Raw genomic sequence first — 17,150 nt, 5'->3', positions numbered from 1 at the left:
TCAATGAAACCGTGCATTAGAGAATGACACGGTGAAAAAATTGGTCCCCGTCACCGCCCCGTCCCCGTCTCACCATCCCCGTCACCGCCCCGTCCCCGTCTCACCATCCCCGTCACCGCCCCGTCCCCGTCTCACCATCCTCTTCACCGCCCCGTCACCGCCACTGCCACCCCATTCACCGCCCCGTCACCGCCACTGCAATCCCATTCACTTTTCTTTATTTACGTATAAAGGAAACATTCTTTAAAACTTTAAAACTTAGTTAAATATTAGTTAATAACTATACAAAAACAAAACACGCAGAGAAAAAATTAATTAATATAAATTCTCAAAACTGACACATTTTGATCACTAAATTTAAAATAGTTATTTTTCATACAGTTTTTCAATCACTAATCTTCCACCACCCCTGGGGCTAGCAATGCAAAAACAAACACGACATGTACTTTAAATGCTTACAATGTTAGCCTATATGGTAATTAGACGCGGCCGCTGTACCTAATCGCGGCAAAGATCTCCCTGCCGTGATTAGCATAGTGACCGCGGCTACGGCTGCAAGTCTCCCCTCCCCCCAGCGATCACGGCAGGAGGGCACCCAACCCCTCCTGTAGACCCCCCCAACGGCCCTCCCGACAATCGCAGCAGAAGGGTACCCAACCCCTCCTGCCGGTCCTCCCAATGGCCTCCCCTAAGATCGCCGGCAGGAGGGTACCCAACCCCTCCTGCTGGACCCCCCCCCCAACGAACCCTCCCACCCCGGAACCCCCTTAGTCTTACTTTCCAAGTTGGACCGGACGGCTCCTCACACGTATGGCCAGCAGGCTTGCCTCCGTCCAAATGAGGCGGGCCCGCCCCTACCCTGCCCAACCCACAGGATCCTAGGGCCTGATTGGTCTAGGCACCTAAAGCCACTCCCGCTATAGGAGGGGCCTTAGGTGCTTGGGCCAATCAGGCCCTAGGATCCTGTGGGTTAGGCAGGGGAGGGGAGGGGCGGGCCCGCCTCATTTGGACGGAGGCAGGCCTGCTGGCCAGACGAGCGAGGAGCTGTCCGGTCCAACTTGGAAAGTAAGACTAAGGGGGTTCCGGGGTGGGAGGGTTCGTTGGGGGGGGGGTCCAGCAGGAGGGGTTGGGTACCCTCCTGCCGGCGATCTTAGGGGAGGCCATTGGGAGGACCGGCAGGAGGGGTTGGGTACCCTTCTGCTGCGATTGGCAGAAAGGGTTGATCTGACAAATGAGGAGCACGGTGAAACACAGGTAAATAGCGGTTCCTAGAAGGGGGTACATTGGCCCGCGGGACAAACCTGTTCACCGTTTCCGCGGTCGGTGAATGGCCTTGTCCCCGTCACCGCAGCGACTGCTAGTTTTCTTCCCCGTTTTCGGCGGTGACCCGCGGCTTAAATGCGGTGGCCGCGGGTAAACCGTCACCGTGTCATTCTCTACCGTGCATGCAATGTGCAGCGGCAGCGAAAAGAGCAAACAGAATTCTAGGAATGATAAAGGGGATCACAAACAGATTGGAAATTATCATGCCGCTGTACCGGGCCATGGTGTGCCCTCACCTGGAGTACTGCGTCTAGCACTGGTCTCCGTACATGAAGAAGGACACGGTACTACTCGAAAGGGTCCAGAGAAGAGCGACTGAGATGGTTAAAGGGCTGAAGGAGTTGCCGTACAGCAAAAGATTAGAGAAACTGGGCCTCTTCTCCCTTGAGCAAAGGAGATTGAGAGGGGCTATGATCAAAACATTCAAGGTACTGAAGGGAATAGACTTAGTAGATAAGGACAGGTTGTTCACCCTCTCCAAGGTAGGGAGAATGAGAAGGCACTCTCTAAAATTGAAAGGGGATAGATTCCGTACAAACATAAGGAAGTTCTTCTTCACCCAGAGAGTGGTAGAAAACTGGAACGCTCTTCCGGAGTCTGTCATAGGGGAAAACACCCTCCAGGGATTCAAGACAAAGTTAGACAATTCCTGCTGAACCGGAACTTACGCAGGTAGGGCTAGTCTCAGTTAAGGTGCTGTTCTTTGACCGCCGCCGCGTGAGCAGACTGCTGGGCACGATGGACCACTGATCTGACCCAGCAGCAGCAATTCTTATGGGCCCTTTTAACAAATCAATGGGTGAAATTTAGAGATATTTGGGAGAGGTATATTGAAATGTTAAAAGAGATTTTTTGAAAGATTTGAACTGTACACTATTCCATCCTTAAGAATTGGGAATCCAGGTCTCTGAGAGGGGGGGGGAAGTAGGGACTGGGATTGTTTTATTTGCTGGGTTGATAAGATGTACTAATTTATTAGTTTATTATCCTAAATGTATTTTATGTTTTGTACTGAGCGTATGGTATTAATATTAAAATTGTTAAAATTACTAAAATAAAGAATTTTTTTTAAAAAAAAGAATAGACTTACTGTGTCAGACCAATGGTCCATCAAGCCCAGTAGCCTGTTCTCAGGGTGGCCAATCCAGGTTCTTAGTACCTGGCCAAAACCCAAGGAGTAGCAATATTCCATGCTACTGATCCAGGGCAAGCAGTGGCTTCCCCCACGTCTCTCTCAATAACAGACTAGGGACATTTCCTCCAGGAAATTGTCCAAACCTTTCTTAAGTTTGTTTTTGGCTTGTGTTGGTTATCAATACACACAAAATGCATCTCTACATCTATTCTTTTGGTAGGATGACTGAAGTAGTCACTCTCCCATTAAGGGTCTCGGCGTTTTGTTGGATAGATTTTTGCATTTACACACAATGCGTTTAACTGTGCAAGATCAGTTTTACTTAGGTCATGCATGTGCTTATGATCTGTGTGCTGGAACTGCATAATCTTCCCACTGCTGGATTTCTAAAAAGAGCAGAGTCCAGAAAGCAGCATCTCAAGGATGGAGGGAAAGCACCACCCAGTACCCATGAAATATATTTTCCACTCGCTAAGGAGCTCCATGCTGGAAGACGTTTCTATTTTAGTTAGAATTTAGGGCTATGAACCCGCCAGTCCTTCAGGGTATTTCCAGTGATTGTCCCAGATTTGTGGAAGATGCTTGCACTGACCTCGAGAGGTGAGACAAACCCAGCAAGGCTAAGGGGATAGAACTTGATATACCACCTTTCAGTTGCTACAAAGTACTTTACATACAGTATTATATATACCGTATTTTCACTCATATACCGCGCACCCATGTAAAACGCGCACACGGGTATAGCGTGCGGGAAACTGTAATTATGTAAAGAAATTTTTATATACCGCGCATGCCACCCCAACTCTCCTGTCGCCGCCCGAATCTCCTTTCGCCCGCCCCGACTCTCCTTTCGCCCACCCTGACTCTCCTCTCCCCCTTGAAGTCCTGTCCCCCCTTGATGTCCTGTCCCCACCCTGAAAGCCTGATGCCCCCCCGACGTCCGATTCACCCCCCCCGACGTCCGATTCACCCCCCCGCAGGACCGCTCGCACCCCCATCCTGAAGGACCACTTGCACTCGCACCCGCATCCCCACAGCCTCCCCACCCCCCCATCATGGAGAAGCTGCCTACCGTTGTCCTGCTGCTTCCTCTGCCGGTGGTCCCGCCCCTTCTCTGAGCCCTGCGTCTGCGCTGCTTCCTCTTCCGGCAGTCCCGCCCTTTCTCTGACATCAGAGAAAGGGCGGGACCGCCGGAAGAGGGAGCAGCGCAGACGCAGGGCTCAGAGAAGGGTGGGACCGCCGGCAGAGGAAGCAGCAGGACAACGGTAGGCAGCTTCTCCATGATGGGGGGGTGGGGAGGCTGGGGGGTGCGAGTGATCCTTCAGGGTGGGGGTGCGAGCGGTCCTTCAGGGTGGGGGTGCGAGCGGTCCTGCGGGGTGAATTAGACGTCGGGGGGGGAACTATGTAAAAAAAAAATGTGTACAACGCGCTCACGAATATAACGCGCATGGTTATACTCAGTTTGTAAAATCGTGTATAACGCGCGCGTTATATGCATGAAAATACGGTAGTTCCATATGTGGGGCAATGGAGGGTTACGTGACTTGGCCAATCACAAGAAGCTGCAGCGAGATCAAACCCAGTTCCCCAGGCCACTGCATTGATCACTAGGATACTCCACAACGCATTAAGAGCTGTGTGCTAGGATGGGGTAGATGGCTCCAGTGCGCCACTAGACCACCAGGGAAATAAGGTAGGCCTGGGGTCTTTCCTCTGGATCCGGGAGGGGGGTTGATGGTGTCTGTTTAGGGAGGGAGGGGGGGAACACTCTTTCTTTTAGGGGGCATGCTGACGGTGGGGGAAAGCCTCCCGGTTCAGGGGGGGCTGGGCTTATGGCAGCGGTGGAAGAAACAGAGAAGGAACACTAGTGGGAGGGAGGGTGATAGTACTTAGGGGAGAACTCAAATATAAACTGAGATCCCCCAAAGCAATCCAAATAATCAGCATTCTACTATATTCCAGTATGGAAACCTTCCAGAGCCACTTTTACCCTGCAGAAGGCCCCCCCCCCCACTACCCCCAAGGAGAAAGTGAAGAGAAAATCAGGGTAGGAAGAAATACATTCACAGCAAGAATTACTTAACTACAAATCAAACATTCTAAAATTAAATTTTATTGATATTTTCAAATACAGGTTATTAAAACTCTCCCATCCCATCCCATCCGAGAGGCTTCCAATCATGGCAAGCACACCATGGTAGAGATGATTCATCTTCCGTTCTGAAGAGAGGGGTGAAATGCTTGGGGAAGAGAACTGGACCCCTCCGTCTCTGTATCATGTCCTTATCTGTGCTCACAGGTCAAAGGATGAGGAATTACAGCTCCAGGTATAACCACTTACCCGAGAGGTGGCAAAGTGTGCCAAGGAGGCAGAGGCAGGAGGCTCTGGGAGGTCACTTCTTTTCTTGCCAAGAACATAGAGATTAGCCCAAACTGCTTTAAACCAGGTTGGTTAGAAGAGACAAGATACCAGCACTCCAGACTTGAGTAGTGAGCAAGCCACAGACGGAATGCGGGGGTCCGAGTGAAAGGTGAAGCCTTTGTTGACTGAAGATCCAGAGCATAAAGATGCAGGATAATGTGGGTTTCAGCTCTCTGAGAACTGCCGCCACAGCGCCTCTAGCTGTGGGTCATCGAAATGCGGCACAAAATTGATTCTCAGGATCTCACTAAAACCTTCATTTAGCGATGGAGGTACATACTTGTTCCTAGAGCAGAGACAGCACAGTTACTTACCGTAACAGGTGTTATCCAGGGACAGCAGGCAGATATTCTCATCATGTGGGTGACGTCACCGACGGAGCACTCTAGCGGACGTTTTCGCAAGCAAAATTGCTTGAAGACCTTCAAGCTTGCAATTGGCCTGCGCATGCGCGCGAGCCCCTCCCGCCCGACCTAGGGCATGCGTCTCCTTAGCGTGGCCTCAGTTCAGATAGCTAGCAAAGAAGCCAACCACGGGGAGGTGAGCGGGTTGTGAGAATATCTGCCTGCTGTCCCTGGAGAACACCTGTTACGATAAGTAACTGTGCTTTATCCCAGGACAAACAGGCAGCATATTCTCAACATGTGGGAGACCTCCAAGCTAACCAGAATGGGATGGTGGGAGAGTTGGCAAGTTAGGAGAACAGATGTTACAACACGGACTGGCCAAAGGGGCCGTCACACCTGGAGAAAGCATCCAGACAGTAGTGAGAGGTGAACATATGAACCAAGGACCAAGTGGCAGCCTTACAGATTTCCTCAATGGGAGTTGAGCGGAGGAAAGCAACAGATGCGGCCATCGCTTGGACCTTGTGGCCTGTGACTCGACCCGGCAGGGAGAGACCAGTCTGAGCGTAACAGAAAGAAATATAAGAGGCCAACAAGTTAGAAATGCTCCGCTTAGAGACAGAGCGACCCAAGTGATTAGGATCGAAAGAGAGGAACAGCTGGGGAGCCGAACGATGAGGAGTGGTGCGCTTCAAGTAGAAGGTCAGTGCACGCTTACAATCAAGAGAATGCAGAGCCACTTCTCCAGGGTGAGAAGGAGAAATTAGGTTCTTACCTGCTAATTTACTTTCTTTTAGCTTCTCCAGACCAGTAGAGGTTAACTTTACGAATGGGTATATATCTAATCATGACCAGCAGGTGGAGACTGAAAACAAAACTTTGGGACAGTATATCCTAGCCCCTCCTCTCTATTTCCCTCAGTCTGCCGAATAGCCAAGCAGAACCAAGAACTGGAAAACAACAGAGAGAAAAAACAATACTCCAAAAGGAGTAACAAATAACATACCCAAAATGCTGTTGGAAAATGCAGAGGAGAAATTCCCGAAGGAAGAATGTCCCCACAGCTCGCCAGCTAAGCCAGCCGAGCCACAGCCGCTGTTCTTCAATTCTCCCCGGCCCTAGAAAAATACTAGAACCCGCAGCAAAAACCAAAAACTGCCCGCGCAACAGCCCCAACAACAACAACAACAGACAGGGTGGGGACCTCTACTGGTCTGGAGAAGCTAAAAGAAAGTAAATTAGCAGGTAAGAACCTAATTTCTCCTTCTTTAGCACTCTCCAGACCAGTAGAGGTTAACTTTACGAATGGGACGTACCAAAGCAGTCCCTCTCACGGGCGGGACCCCCGAAGGGCCGATACCAGTACACGCTCACCGAACACCGCGTCCCGACGCGCCTGCACATCAACCCGATAATGACGAACAAAGGAATGCAAGGAGGACCAAACCGCAGCCTTACAAATATCCACTGGAGGCACGAGCGACGACTCAGCCCAAGAAGCCGCCTGACCCCGAGTGGAATGAGCCTTGAGAAACTCCGGAACAGGCTGCTGTTTCAGAAGATAAGCGGAAGCAATCGTCTCCTTGATCCAGCGCGCAATAGTAGCCTTAGAAGCGCCCGCTCCCCGACGAGGACCCGCCAGGAGGACAAAGAGATGATCGGACTTCCGGAATTCCTGGGTCCGCTGCACATAAGAGCAAAGGACCCGACCGACATCCAACTTGCGCAGCTGCCGTTGCTCAGAAGAGCCCTCCCGACCACCCAAGACCGGGAGAACCACCGATTGATTGACATGAAAAGGAGAAACAACCTTCGGCAGAAAGGAAGGAACAGGCCGCAAGACGACCCGCTCCCTAGAAAACTCCAAGAAGGGAGCCCTACAAGAGAAAGCCTGCAGCTCAGAAACACGCCTAGCAGAAGTAATGGCCACCAAAAAGACCGCCTTCAAAGTAAGGTCCTTCAAAGAACAGTCGTCCAAGGGCTCGAAAGGCGGACGCACCAAAACAGAGAGAACCAGATCAAGATCCCAAGAGGGAACCGAGGGCCGTAGGGGAGGCCTAAGCAACTTGGCCGCCCGCAAAAACCGAATCACATCAGGAAGAGCCGATAAACGCTGACCTGACACCAACCCTCGAAAGGCCGACAGGGTCGCAATATGAACCCGGAGAGAAGACCAAGCCAGGCCTCTATCCAGGCCATCCTGCAAGAACTCCAGAATGTTAGGCAGATAAGCGCGAAAAGAGGTCACTCCCCGCGCCCGACACCATTCCTCAAAGAGACGCCAAACCCGCACATAAGCCCGAGAGGTAGAAAGCCTCCGGGACCCCAACAGTGTAGAGATCACCTTGTCTGAATATCCCTTCTTGCTAAGGCGACCCCTCTCAAGAGCCACGCCGTAAGACAGAAGGGAGACGGGTCGAACATGGGAATGGGACCCTGCATCAGAAGGTCGTCCGAGAGAGGCAGAGGAAGAGGATCCGCTACCAGGTGCCTCACCAGATCCGCATACCACGGACGGCGAGGCCAATCCGGCGCCACCAGCACCACCAAACCCGGATGGTGAACAATGCGAAGAAGCACTCTGCCCACCAGCGGCCAAGGAGGGAACACATACAACAGCCCCTCCGTTGGCCACTGCTGGACCAGAGCATCCAGACCCTCGGCCAGACCGTCCCTGCGACGACTGAAGAAGCGGGGCACTTGGGCGTTGCCACCCGTGGCCATCAGGTCCATCAGGGGCTGCCCCCAAGCCTGCACTATCAACTGAAACGCCTCGGCGCCGAGACACCACTCTCCTGGATCTAGAAAGTGACGACTGAGGAAGTCTGCCTGAACATTTTCTACTCCGGCTATATGAGAGGCCGAGAGGTCCAGCAGATGGGATTCCGCCCAAACCATGAGCAGAGCCGCCTCCTGCGCCACCTGAGTGCTCTTGGTGCCTCCCTGACGATTGACCTAAGCCACCGCCGTGGCATTGTCCGACAGCACTCTGACCGACTTGCCCAGCAACAGGGAGTGGAAACCCAACAGCGCCAGACAGACCGCTCTGGTCTCCAACACGTTGATCGACCAGGCGGCCTCCTCCGCGGACCAGGTGCCCTGAGCTGAGTGACCCAAACACTGAGCCCCCCAACCCAGGAGACTCGCATCCGTCAGGAGCACCGTCCACTGCGGGAGATCCAGACCCACCCCCTGAACTAGGTGAGGGGTCTGGAGCCACCAACGCAGACTGCAGCGCGCCAAGCCTCGCAGGGGGACCGGAACATCCATCCCGTGCCTCTGGGGAGACCACCTCCGGAGCAGCGCATACTGGAGAGGACGCATGTGGGCCCGCGCCCACCTCACCACGTCCAGGGACGCTGCCATCGACCCCAAGACCTGGAGGAAATCTCGCGCCCGAGGACACCGGGACGCCAAAAGCAGGCGAATCTGAGATTGCAATTTGCTCACCCGGCCCTCTGGGAGGAAGACCTTCCCCAAGGAGGTGTCGAACAGCACCACTAGGTACTCCAGACGCTGAGCCGGGACCAACCGACTCTTGGAAAGGTTGACCACCCAGCCCAGCGACCGGAGAAACTCCACCACCCGAGCAGTAACCCGGGAGCATTCCTGCAACGACTTTGCCCGAATTAACCAGTCGTCCAGGTAGGGGTGTACCAGGATGCCCTCCGACCGCAAGGCTGCCGCGACGACCACCATCACCTTGGTGAACGTCCGAGGAGCCGTGGCCAGCCCAAAAGGAAGCGCACAGAACTGAAAGTGCCGACCCAAGATCGCAAAGCGCAGGAAACGCTGATGAGAGGCCCGAATGGGAACATGCAAGTAGGCCTCCGTCAGATCGAGAGAAGTGAGAAACTCCCCCGGCTGAACCGCCAGAATGACCGACCGCAGAGTTTCCATACGGAAAGAGGGAATCTTGAGAGCCCTGTTGACCCCTTTCAAATCGAGGATGGGCCGAAAGGTCCCCTCCTTCTTGGGCACCACAAAGTAAATGGAGTACCTGCCCGTGCCCCACTCCGGAGGGGGCACCGGAACAACTGCCCTGAGATCTAGCAAGCGCTGAAGGGTCTGGCGAAAAGCCTGCGTCTTCCCCGGAGTCTGACATGGAGAAGCGAGGAAAAAATCCGGCAGAGAGCGGGCGAACTCCAGGGCATAACCGTCCCGCACCACCTCCAGGACCCACTGATCGGACGTGATCTCGGCCCATTTGGGGAAAAATTCGCGCAGCCGTGCCCCCACCGGAACCAAAGGGGGCGCCGGCAAGGCGTCATTGTGCAGGACGGGAAGCGGGGGAACCGGCGGAGGGATTCCCTGCCCCCCGACGGGCCCCCCGAAAGGGCTGCATGCGCTGGAAGAACCGACCCCGGGAAAATCCCGGAGACTGGAAAGAAGCAGCCCCACGCCCAGGGCGATACTTGCGAAAATCCCGCAAACGCCCCCGGGCCGCACCCCCCCCGAGACGCCGGACGGGCACGGTCCTCCGGCAGACGGGGAACTTTCGAGTCCGACAAAGTCTGAATCAACTTATCCAAGTCCTCTCCAAACAAAAACGACCCCCGAAAGGGAAATTTAGTAAGCTTAGCTTTGGACGCAGCATCCGCCGCCCAAGCGCGCAGCCACAACACACGCCTTGCGGCCACGCCAAAAGCCATAGACTTAGCCGAGATCCGCACCAAGTCATATAGAGCATCTGAGAGGAATGAGGCCGCCATCTCAATCTTCGCTACCTCCTGATCCACCAGAGACCAGTCGTCAGACTCTCGATCCAAGATCCGCTCCGCCCACCGAAACACGGCGCGAGCGACCAGTCCCCCACAAATAGCCGCCTGGACCCCAAAGGCAGAGACCTGAAAATTTTGCTTAAGGATGCTCTCCAATTTGCGCTCCTCAGAGTCCCGCAAGGCAGAACCGCCCTCAACAGGCACGGTATGCCGCTTGGAAATTGCCGAGACCACCGCATCCACGACTGGCGAAGCTAACGTAGCCCGATCCCCTTCCGGAATGGGATACAGGCGAGCCATGCTGCGCGCCAGCCGAAACGGCGTCTCCGGCGTTTTCCACTGCTCCAGAATAATATCCCGAATATCCTGATGCATAGGAAAAGAGCGGGAAACGGAACGGATCCCCCGTAACAGGGGGTCCCCCACACGCGGAGTCTCCGGCGGCGCGTCCTCAAAACGCAAAACCGAAGAAACCTGCTGAATAAGGTCAGGCAGCTCATCTTTCTGAAAAAGGCGCACCACGGACGCCTCGTCACTGGAGAACGGGAAATCCGACAACCCGCCGCCAGCTTCCGTCCCCTCCAGAGAGTCCTGGAACTCCTCAGAAGGGTCCAGGTCCTCCTCCAGACCGACCCGTTCCTCCGACCACAAATTCTCGTCCCACGACACCCGCGGACGCTTGGACAAGGGAGGCGGCGGAGGGGACGTCACGCCAGACGAAAGAGGCAAAGCCGCAGGGAGCGCGGAGGAAAACCCACCCCCCGAAACCCCCTGGGTGCAACCGGGACCCCCAGCCGCCTGAAAATAGGCTCTGCATAAAGAAAAGAAAAATTCAGGAGAAAAACCCCCCGAGGGTCCCAAGGGACTCCCTGCCACAGCAGGGGACCCAGCAGAACCTTGCCCCTGCATAGTCAAAACAGGGGGAAGGTCACCTGAGGTGGAAGACAAAATGGAGGGGCCAGACAGAGAAGATGGCAGATTTCCCGCCAAAAAAGCTCCCTCCATAGCCTGAAGCGGCTGAGAAACCTGAATAGTCTCAGCCGCTAAAGCAGGCAAGCCGGCATCAGCTGTCAAAAAATCAGCTGAGAGGGAATCCTTCGGGGAATCCCTCCGTGGGCGGTTGTGGAAGACCGGGCTTCCCCACTGCTCCAAGCCGACTCGCGAGGCACCATCGGCGGAGAGCTCTGGGCGCCTGCAGCCGCTGCCGACGGAGCTCCACCACCTCACCGACCCAAACCGCCGAGTTCAGGCCGGCCGCGAGTGCCTCGCGGCTGGACTAAAATTGTGTCCTACTCCCCCGGAGAAGGGCACAATTGCTCCATACGCGACCTAGCTATAAAAAAGTGCTGGTTACATGAAAAAATACAGTAAAATACAGTTTTCTTAAAGGGAAACAACCCTTCAGACCAGCACTACCTCAGGATTTTTTTTTTTTTTTACAGAACAGACTCCACAGGCTCTCAAAGCAATATGCCTTGCTTGATTTAGGGGGCAAGGGATACTGCTGAGGCTCCTCTAAAAAAATGTGGGGAGGTGGAGGAAGTGGGGGGAGGGACCCCGCTCGTGACCCGCCGGGTTTGACACCCCCGAGGTCGGACGAACCCCCAAACAGAGTCCGCCCAAGCTCCGTCCGGCTAAAAACAGGGACAATAAACCCCCTAAACAAATTCCAACAGCCCTACCAAGGGAGATGGGTACAGATCACTCAACACCTGCTGGAGACTGAAAGAAGACTGAGGGAAATAGAGAGGAGGGGCTAGGATATACTGTCCCAAAGTTTTGTTTTCAGTCTCCACCTGCTGGTCATGATTAGATATATACCCATTCGTAAAGTTAACCTCTACTGGTCTGGAGAGTGCTAAAGAATGAGGCTTTAGAAAAAACACAGGAAGAACAATGGATTGGTTGATTTGAAACTCAGAAACAACCTTAGGCAAGAACTTAGGATGGGTACGGAGAACCACCTTATCATGATGGAAGACAGTGAAGGGAGGGTCCGCCACCACGGCTTGGAGCTCACTAGCCCGACGGGCAGAAGTGAGAGCAATAAGAAACACAACCTTCCAAGTAAGATACTTCAAGTGAGCCCGCGCTAGCAGCTTGAACGGGGTTTTCATGAAACGAGCAAGGACCACGTTAAGATCCCAAACCACAGAAGGAGGTTTAAGGGGCGGATGAACGTGGAAAAGGCTTGTCATGAAGTAGGAAACCACAGGATGAACAGAGATAGGTTTCCTGTCAATCGGCTGATGAAAAGCAGCAATGGCACTAAGGTGGACTCGAACCGAAGAGGAATTGAGTCCAGCGCCAGACAAGTGTAACAGATAATCCAGGACAGCAGACAAAGAGGCAGAGATCGGCTCCAGCCGCCGAGTAGCACACCAGAAAGAAAAGCGGGTCCACTTCTGAAGGTAACATTGGCGAGTGGACTCCTTCCAAGATGCTTCCAAGACATCCAGCACAGGCTGGGAGATCTGGAACGAGGGCATTAAGTCTCGAGGAACCAAGCTGTTAAGTGCAGAGATTGTAAGTTGGGATGAAGAAGAGAACCTTGACTCTGCGTAAGCAGAGAAGGAAAAACAGGCAGAAGAAGGGGCTCCCTGGAATTAAGTTGTAACAGAAGGGAGAACCACGGTTGTCGGGGCCACCGAGGAGCTATCAGAATCATGGTGGCACATGTGGAATTGAGCCTGACGAGAGTCTTCAGAATCAGAGGGAATGGAGGGAACGCATACAGAAACAGGTCCGTCCAATCCAACAGAAACGCATCCGCCTCGAGTCTGAGAGGGGTGTAAACCCTGGAGCAGAAGCATGGCAACTTGTGATTGAGGGGGGATGCTAACAGATCGACATCCGGAGTCCCCCAACGAGCAAACACCTGACGCAGAGTCAAGGAATGGATGGACCATTTGTGAGGCTGCAGAAGACGACTCAACCTGTCTGCCAGACAATTGTACTGGCCCTGAATGTAGACCGCTCGAAGGAATATGTTGTAGCGAATGGCCCAATCCCAGAGCCGCATTGCCTCTTGGCACAGGGACAGGGACCCCGTGACCCCGTTTGTTGATATAATACATGGTGACCTGGTTGTCCGTGCGGATCAGCACCACTCGGTCGCGAAGCAGGTGACAAAAAGCTTTCAGGGCGAGGAAAAACCAGCAGATAGATGTGACAAAGGCGGTCGGCACTGGACCAAAGATCCCGAGTGCCAAGACCATCCAGATGAGCCCCCCAAGCACAAGTCGACGAATCCATCATGAGGACCTTCTGCGGAGGAGGAGCATGAAACAGAAAACCTCTGGAAAGATTGGAAGAGAGCATCCACCAACGGAGGGACTGCTTCAACAAAGGAGTCATGACAATGAGTCGAGAGATAGGATCTCGATCCTGGTTCTATTGGGACGCTAGAGTCCATTGAGGAATATGGAGGTGAAGTCTGGCAAAAGGAGTCACGTGAACCTAGTAGGACCATCAGGAGCCGAGCCGGGGGCCAAGGACAGATGGGCCACCCTCCGGCATAAACGAACAAGGGCCTCCTGATGAGGCCAAGGCAAGAAGGAGCGGAGATGAACCGTGTCCAGGACCGCTCTGATGAACTCTAGAGACTGGGACAGACAGAGGTGAGACTTGGGGAAGTTCACTTCAAAGCCGAGACTCTGAAGGCGCAAGATGGTTTGATTCGTCGCTCGCAGAACTTCTTGGCGAGAGGAAGTTTGATCAACCAGTCGTCGAGGTAGAGAAAAACCTGCAGGCCGCGGAGACGCAGGGCTGCAGTTACTACAACCAGGCATTTTGTGAAAACCCTGAGAGGCCGCCAGGCCGAAGGGAAGAACACGATACTGGAGATGGAGATCCCCCACCGGGAATCTCAGATACCGGCGAGAGGCCGGGTGTATTGGAATGTACGTGTATGCCTCTTTGAGGTCCAGTGAGCACAGCCAGTCCCCCTCGTCCAAGAGGGGGTACAACGTAGGAAGGGTGAGCATTCTGAACTGTTCCCTGACCAGAAATTTGTTCAGAGCACGGAGGTCCAGGATCAGACGCAGATCCCCCGTCTTCTTGGCTACCAGAAAGTACCAGGATTAAAATCCCGTATTCCACTGGTCCGGAGGAACCTCCTCAACCGCCCGAAGGCGAAGAAGTGCCCGAGCTTCCTGCAAAAGGAGAGGCAGCTGAGACCGGGACGAAGGAAACTCTTTTAGAGGAAGGTCGGGGGTACGTGACTGAAGTGAAGGGAGTACCCCTCCCGGATGATGGAAAGCATCCAACTGTCGGTGGTAAGACTTTCCCACTAGGTGTAGAAATGATGGAGATGCCCCCCGATGTGGAGGGGAGAAGTCTCCAGAAGGAAGGGAGCCTGAAGGCTCATACCGGAAGTGTCAAAAAGAGGGCCCAGGCTGGGCCTTAGCTTGCCGCTGCTGCTGTTGTTGCGGCCGCTTCGAAAGAGGCCGAGAGAACGCAGGAGTAGATTTCTGCGGATACCTCCGGAGAGGGATTTTGTATTGCCGAGCTGGAGGGGTCTTCGGCTTAAGTCTCACCAGAGAGGCGAAGGACCTTTCATGTTCCGAGAGGCGCTTGGTGGCCGCCTCTATGGAATCATCAAAGAGCTCATTACCCACGCAAGGGAGATTGGCTAGACGATCCTGGAGATTCGGATCCATATCCACAATCCTGAGCCAAGCGAGGCGACGCATGGCGATAGCAGAAACCGTGACCCTCGAGGACAACTCGAAGGCGTCATAGACCGCCTGAAACATATAGAGGTGGAGCTGGGAGAGAGTTTCCTCGAGGAGATGAAACTTTTGACGACAAGAATCCGGCACATCCGCCCGGAACGAGTGGAGGGCTTCCACACAGAACTGGAGATAGGACGTGAAGATAAAGTTATAGTTGAGGACATGGTTCGCCATCATTGAGTTTTGATAAAGACGGCGACCAAACTTGTCCATAGTACGGCCCTCCCGGGCCGGCGTGACAGCTGCATATACCTTCGAGGGGTTGGATTTCTTCAAGGAAGATTCAACCACCAAGGATTGGTGAGAAAGCTGAGAACTTTTGAACCTCTTGACCGGGATTGTCCAGTAAATGGGACTCCAATTTGGAGGGAATAGCCGGGACCGCATAAGGGGTCTCCAGGTTCCGGAGAAATGTTTGCTGGTGGACCTGGTGTACGGGGCGGATGAGCAACACCCATTTCCGCCAGGAATTCCTGGGTATAACTGGACTCAGACTGAAGGTCCAGGTTCAAAGCCTTACCCATATCAGCAATTAAACGAGTGAAGGAGGAGTTTTGAGAAGAAGACTCATCTTCCTGAGGAGACCCCGAGCGAGATCTGGAGGCAGTAGAGAAAGAGGGAGAAATTTCCCTTGAATAGCATGCCGGAGCCTCGGAGTCCCACGAATGGGAGAGCGAGGAGGCTCTACTAAAGCGCCTCGGGGGCGTCGAGGAACGCCCCCGCATAAGGTGGGTCGATGAGGACTCTGGAGTATGAGCGACCATTTTTTGGAGTCCCGGAGAAGACAGGGCAAAAGAAAATTCCTCCACCGGTTTATAAGAAGACCCTTGAGAGGCGGTAATTCGCCTCAAGGGGGAATGCATAGTAGAGTCCAACTCGAGGACAAGGGTGTGGCCTGGAAGGCTTCATGGTGGGAGACCTGCCCCGAAGGGGCGGAGAAGACCGCGGCTTTTTCGAAGGGATGAACCTCGGCAAAGTAGCGGGCGAGAAATGGGTCGCTGTCACGGGCCCCAGAAAAGTCACAGGTCCTGATTCTGGAGACGAAGAATTGCTCGAGGGAATCCTGTAGGTCTTGCGGGCATGGCCCCGAGACACAAGAGAAGGACGCTCAGGTTGGTCAGATTGTGGCTGGGTCGAGACCGAGGTCCAAGGCGTCGGGGTCGAGACCAGTTGGCTCACCACTGAGGAAAGCTGCGACATAAGGATAGCCTTAAGCATGTCCTCGAACATAGGCACCGAGACCAAAGGATGTTGGGTCACAGGTGCAGCAGTGTGCTCCTTCGGGAGTGACCTCGAGGAAGAGTATTCCCTACGTGAGGAGGCACACCTAATTTGAGGTCTCGAAGATGCCGATGAGGCGGGACTCGCATGAGACTCAGAGGTCTACGTACTGGCACACCTGAGGAGGAAAGAGGAGACTTACCCGAGGCCAGAGTAGCAGGAGGAGCCGAGGCTGGAGCCTTGGAGGTCGAGGGGTACTTTGAGGCCGAGGCACCCAACACCGGTGCCGAGGCCGAGCTCGAGGCCTGCCCCTCAGGATCCATCAGGCCAAGAATCTTGACCACCCTCCGACGAAGAGCCCGCAGTTGCAAAGTCGCACAATCCGTACACGACTCAGTGCGGTGCTCCGCACCCAGGTACTCCACACACCAACGAAGAGGATCGGTGATGGAGATAACCCGGTTGCACTTAGTGCAGTTCTTGAACCCGGCGTGAGGCCGCAACATAAGAAAAAACATGGCCGCAGCCCCGCGAAGCCAAGCGGCCAGAGCAAGAATGGAGACCCGGTCAAAAGGACGTGAAAGAAAATAAGGAAAAACAAAGATACGAGCACAGCGACTCAAACAAAAAGAACGAAGAAAGCCGAGGTGCAAGAGGGACAACGAGATCACGTGCAGCAAGAGAGTAGTGCTTCTGGCTCTGCGGAAAACATAGAGCTGAGGAGACGCATGCCCTAGGTCGGGCGGGAGGGGCAAGCGCGCATGCACGGATAATCGCAAGCTTGAAGGTCTTCAAGCAAGTTTGCTTGCGAAAACGTCCGCTAGGGGGCTCCGTCGGTGACGTCACCCACATGTTAAGAATATGCTGCCTGCTTGTCCTGGGATAAAAAGAAGAACAATATCAGCTGTGTCACTGTGGACACAGAGACTCGCAGCAGGGGCAGCACTCACTCACTTGTAACTGTGGATAATCATATCATTAACAGAGGAATGACCAGACCCGATGTAAGTCATTTCTCGGAACTAAGGACAAAGGAGAAAAGAGCCGGTTATTGTCAACCTGTAGTCAGGACCTGAAACACTTTTACAACCATTCCTAGCCTGCTCCCCATTCTCTTAACAGCGACCATACCCAGGACTGCTCTCACCTCTCTCCATTATAGCAGAGACTAGCCCTGGCTTAACCCTACCCCTCTCACCCTATTGTAGAACAAAACCCTGCCCCGGTCTGCTCCCACCCTTTCAC

The 17,150-nt window shown here is 53.9% G+C and overlaps 1 protein-coding gene across 1 annotated transcript in view; it reads right to left on the bottom strand.

Annotated features, from left to right (window-relative positions):
• Positions 1–4,551: 4,551 nt before the first annotated feature.
• PNKP (polynucleotide kinase 3'-phosphatase) overlaps positions 4,552–17,150 on the bottom strand; it is a 36,368-nt gene continuing 23,769 nt past the window's right edge. Inside the window, exons 15-16 of the mRNA XM_033961120.1 lie at positions 16,860–16,927; positions 4,552–5,166 (exon numbers count right to left, since the gene is read on the bottom strand). Of these exons, the coding sequence (XP_033817011.1) occupies positions 5,046–5,166; positions 16,860–16,927 (189 nt within the window). The 3' untranslated portion in view covers positions 4,552–5,045. The remainder of the gene's footprint in view (positions 5,167–16,859; positions 16,928–17,150) is intronic.

This window comes from Geotrypetes seraphini, chromosome 10 (assembly GCF_902459505.1).
Source record: "Geotrypetes seraphini chromosome 10, aGeoSer1.1, whole genome shotgun sequence".
NCBI classification, from domain to species: Eukaryota; Metazoa; Chordata; class Amphibia; order Gymnophiona; family Dermophiidae; genus Geotrypetes; species Geotrypetes seraphini.
Note: the sequence above shows the minus strand (reverse complement) of the source record. Positions and strands in the feature narration are given on the sequence as shown.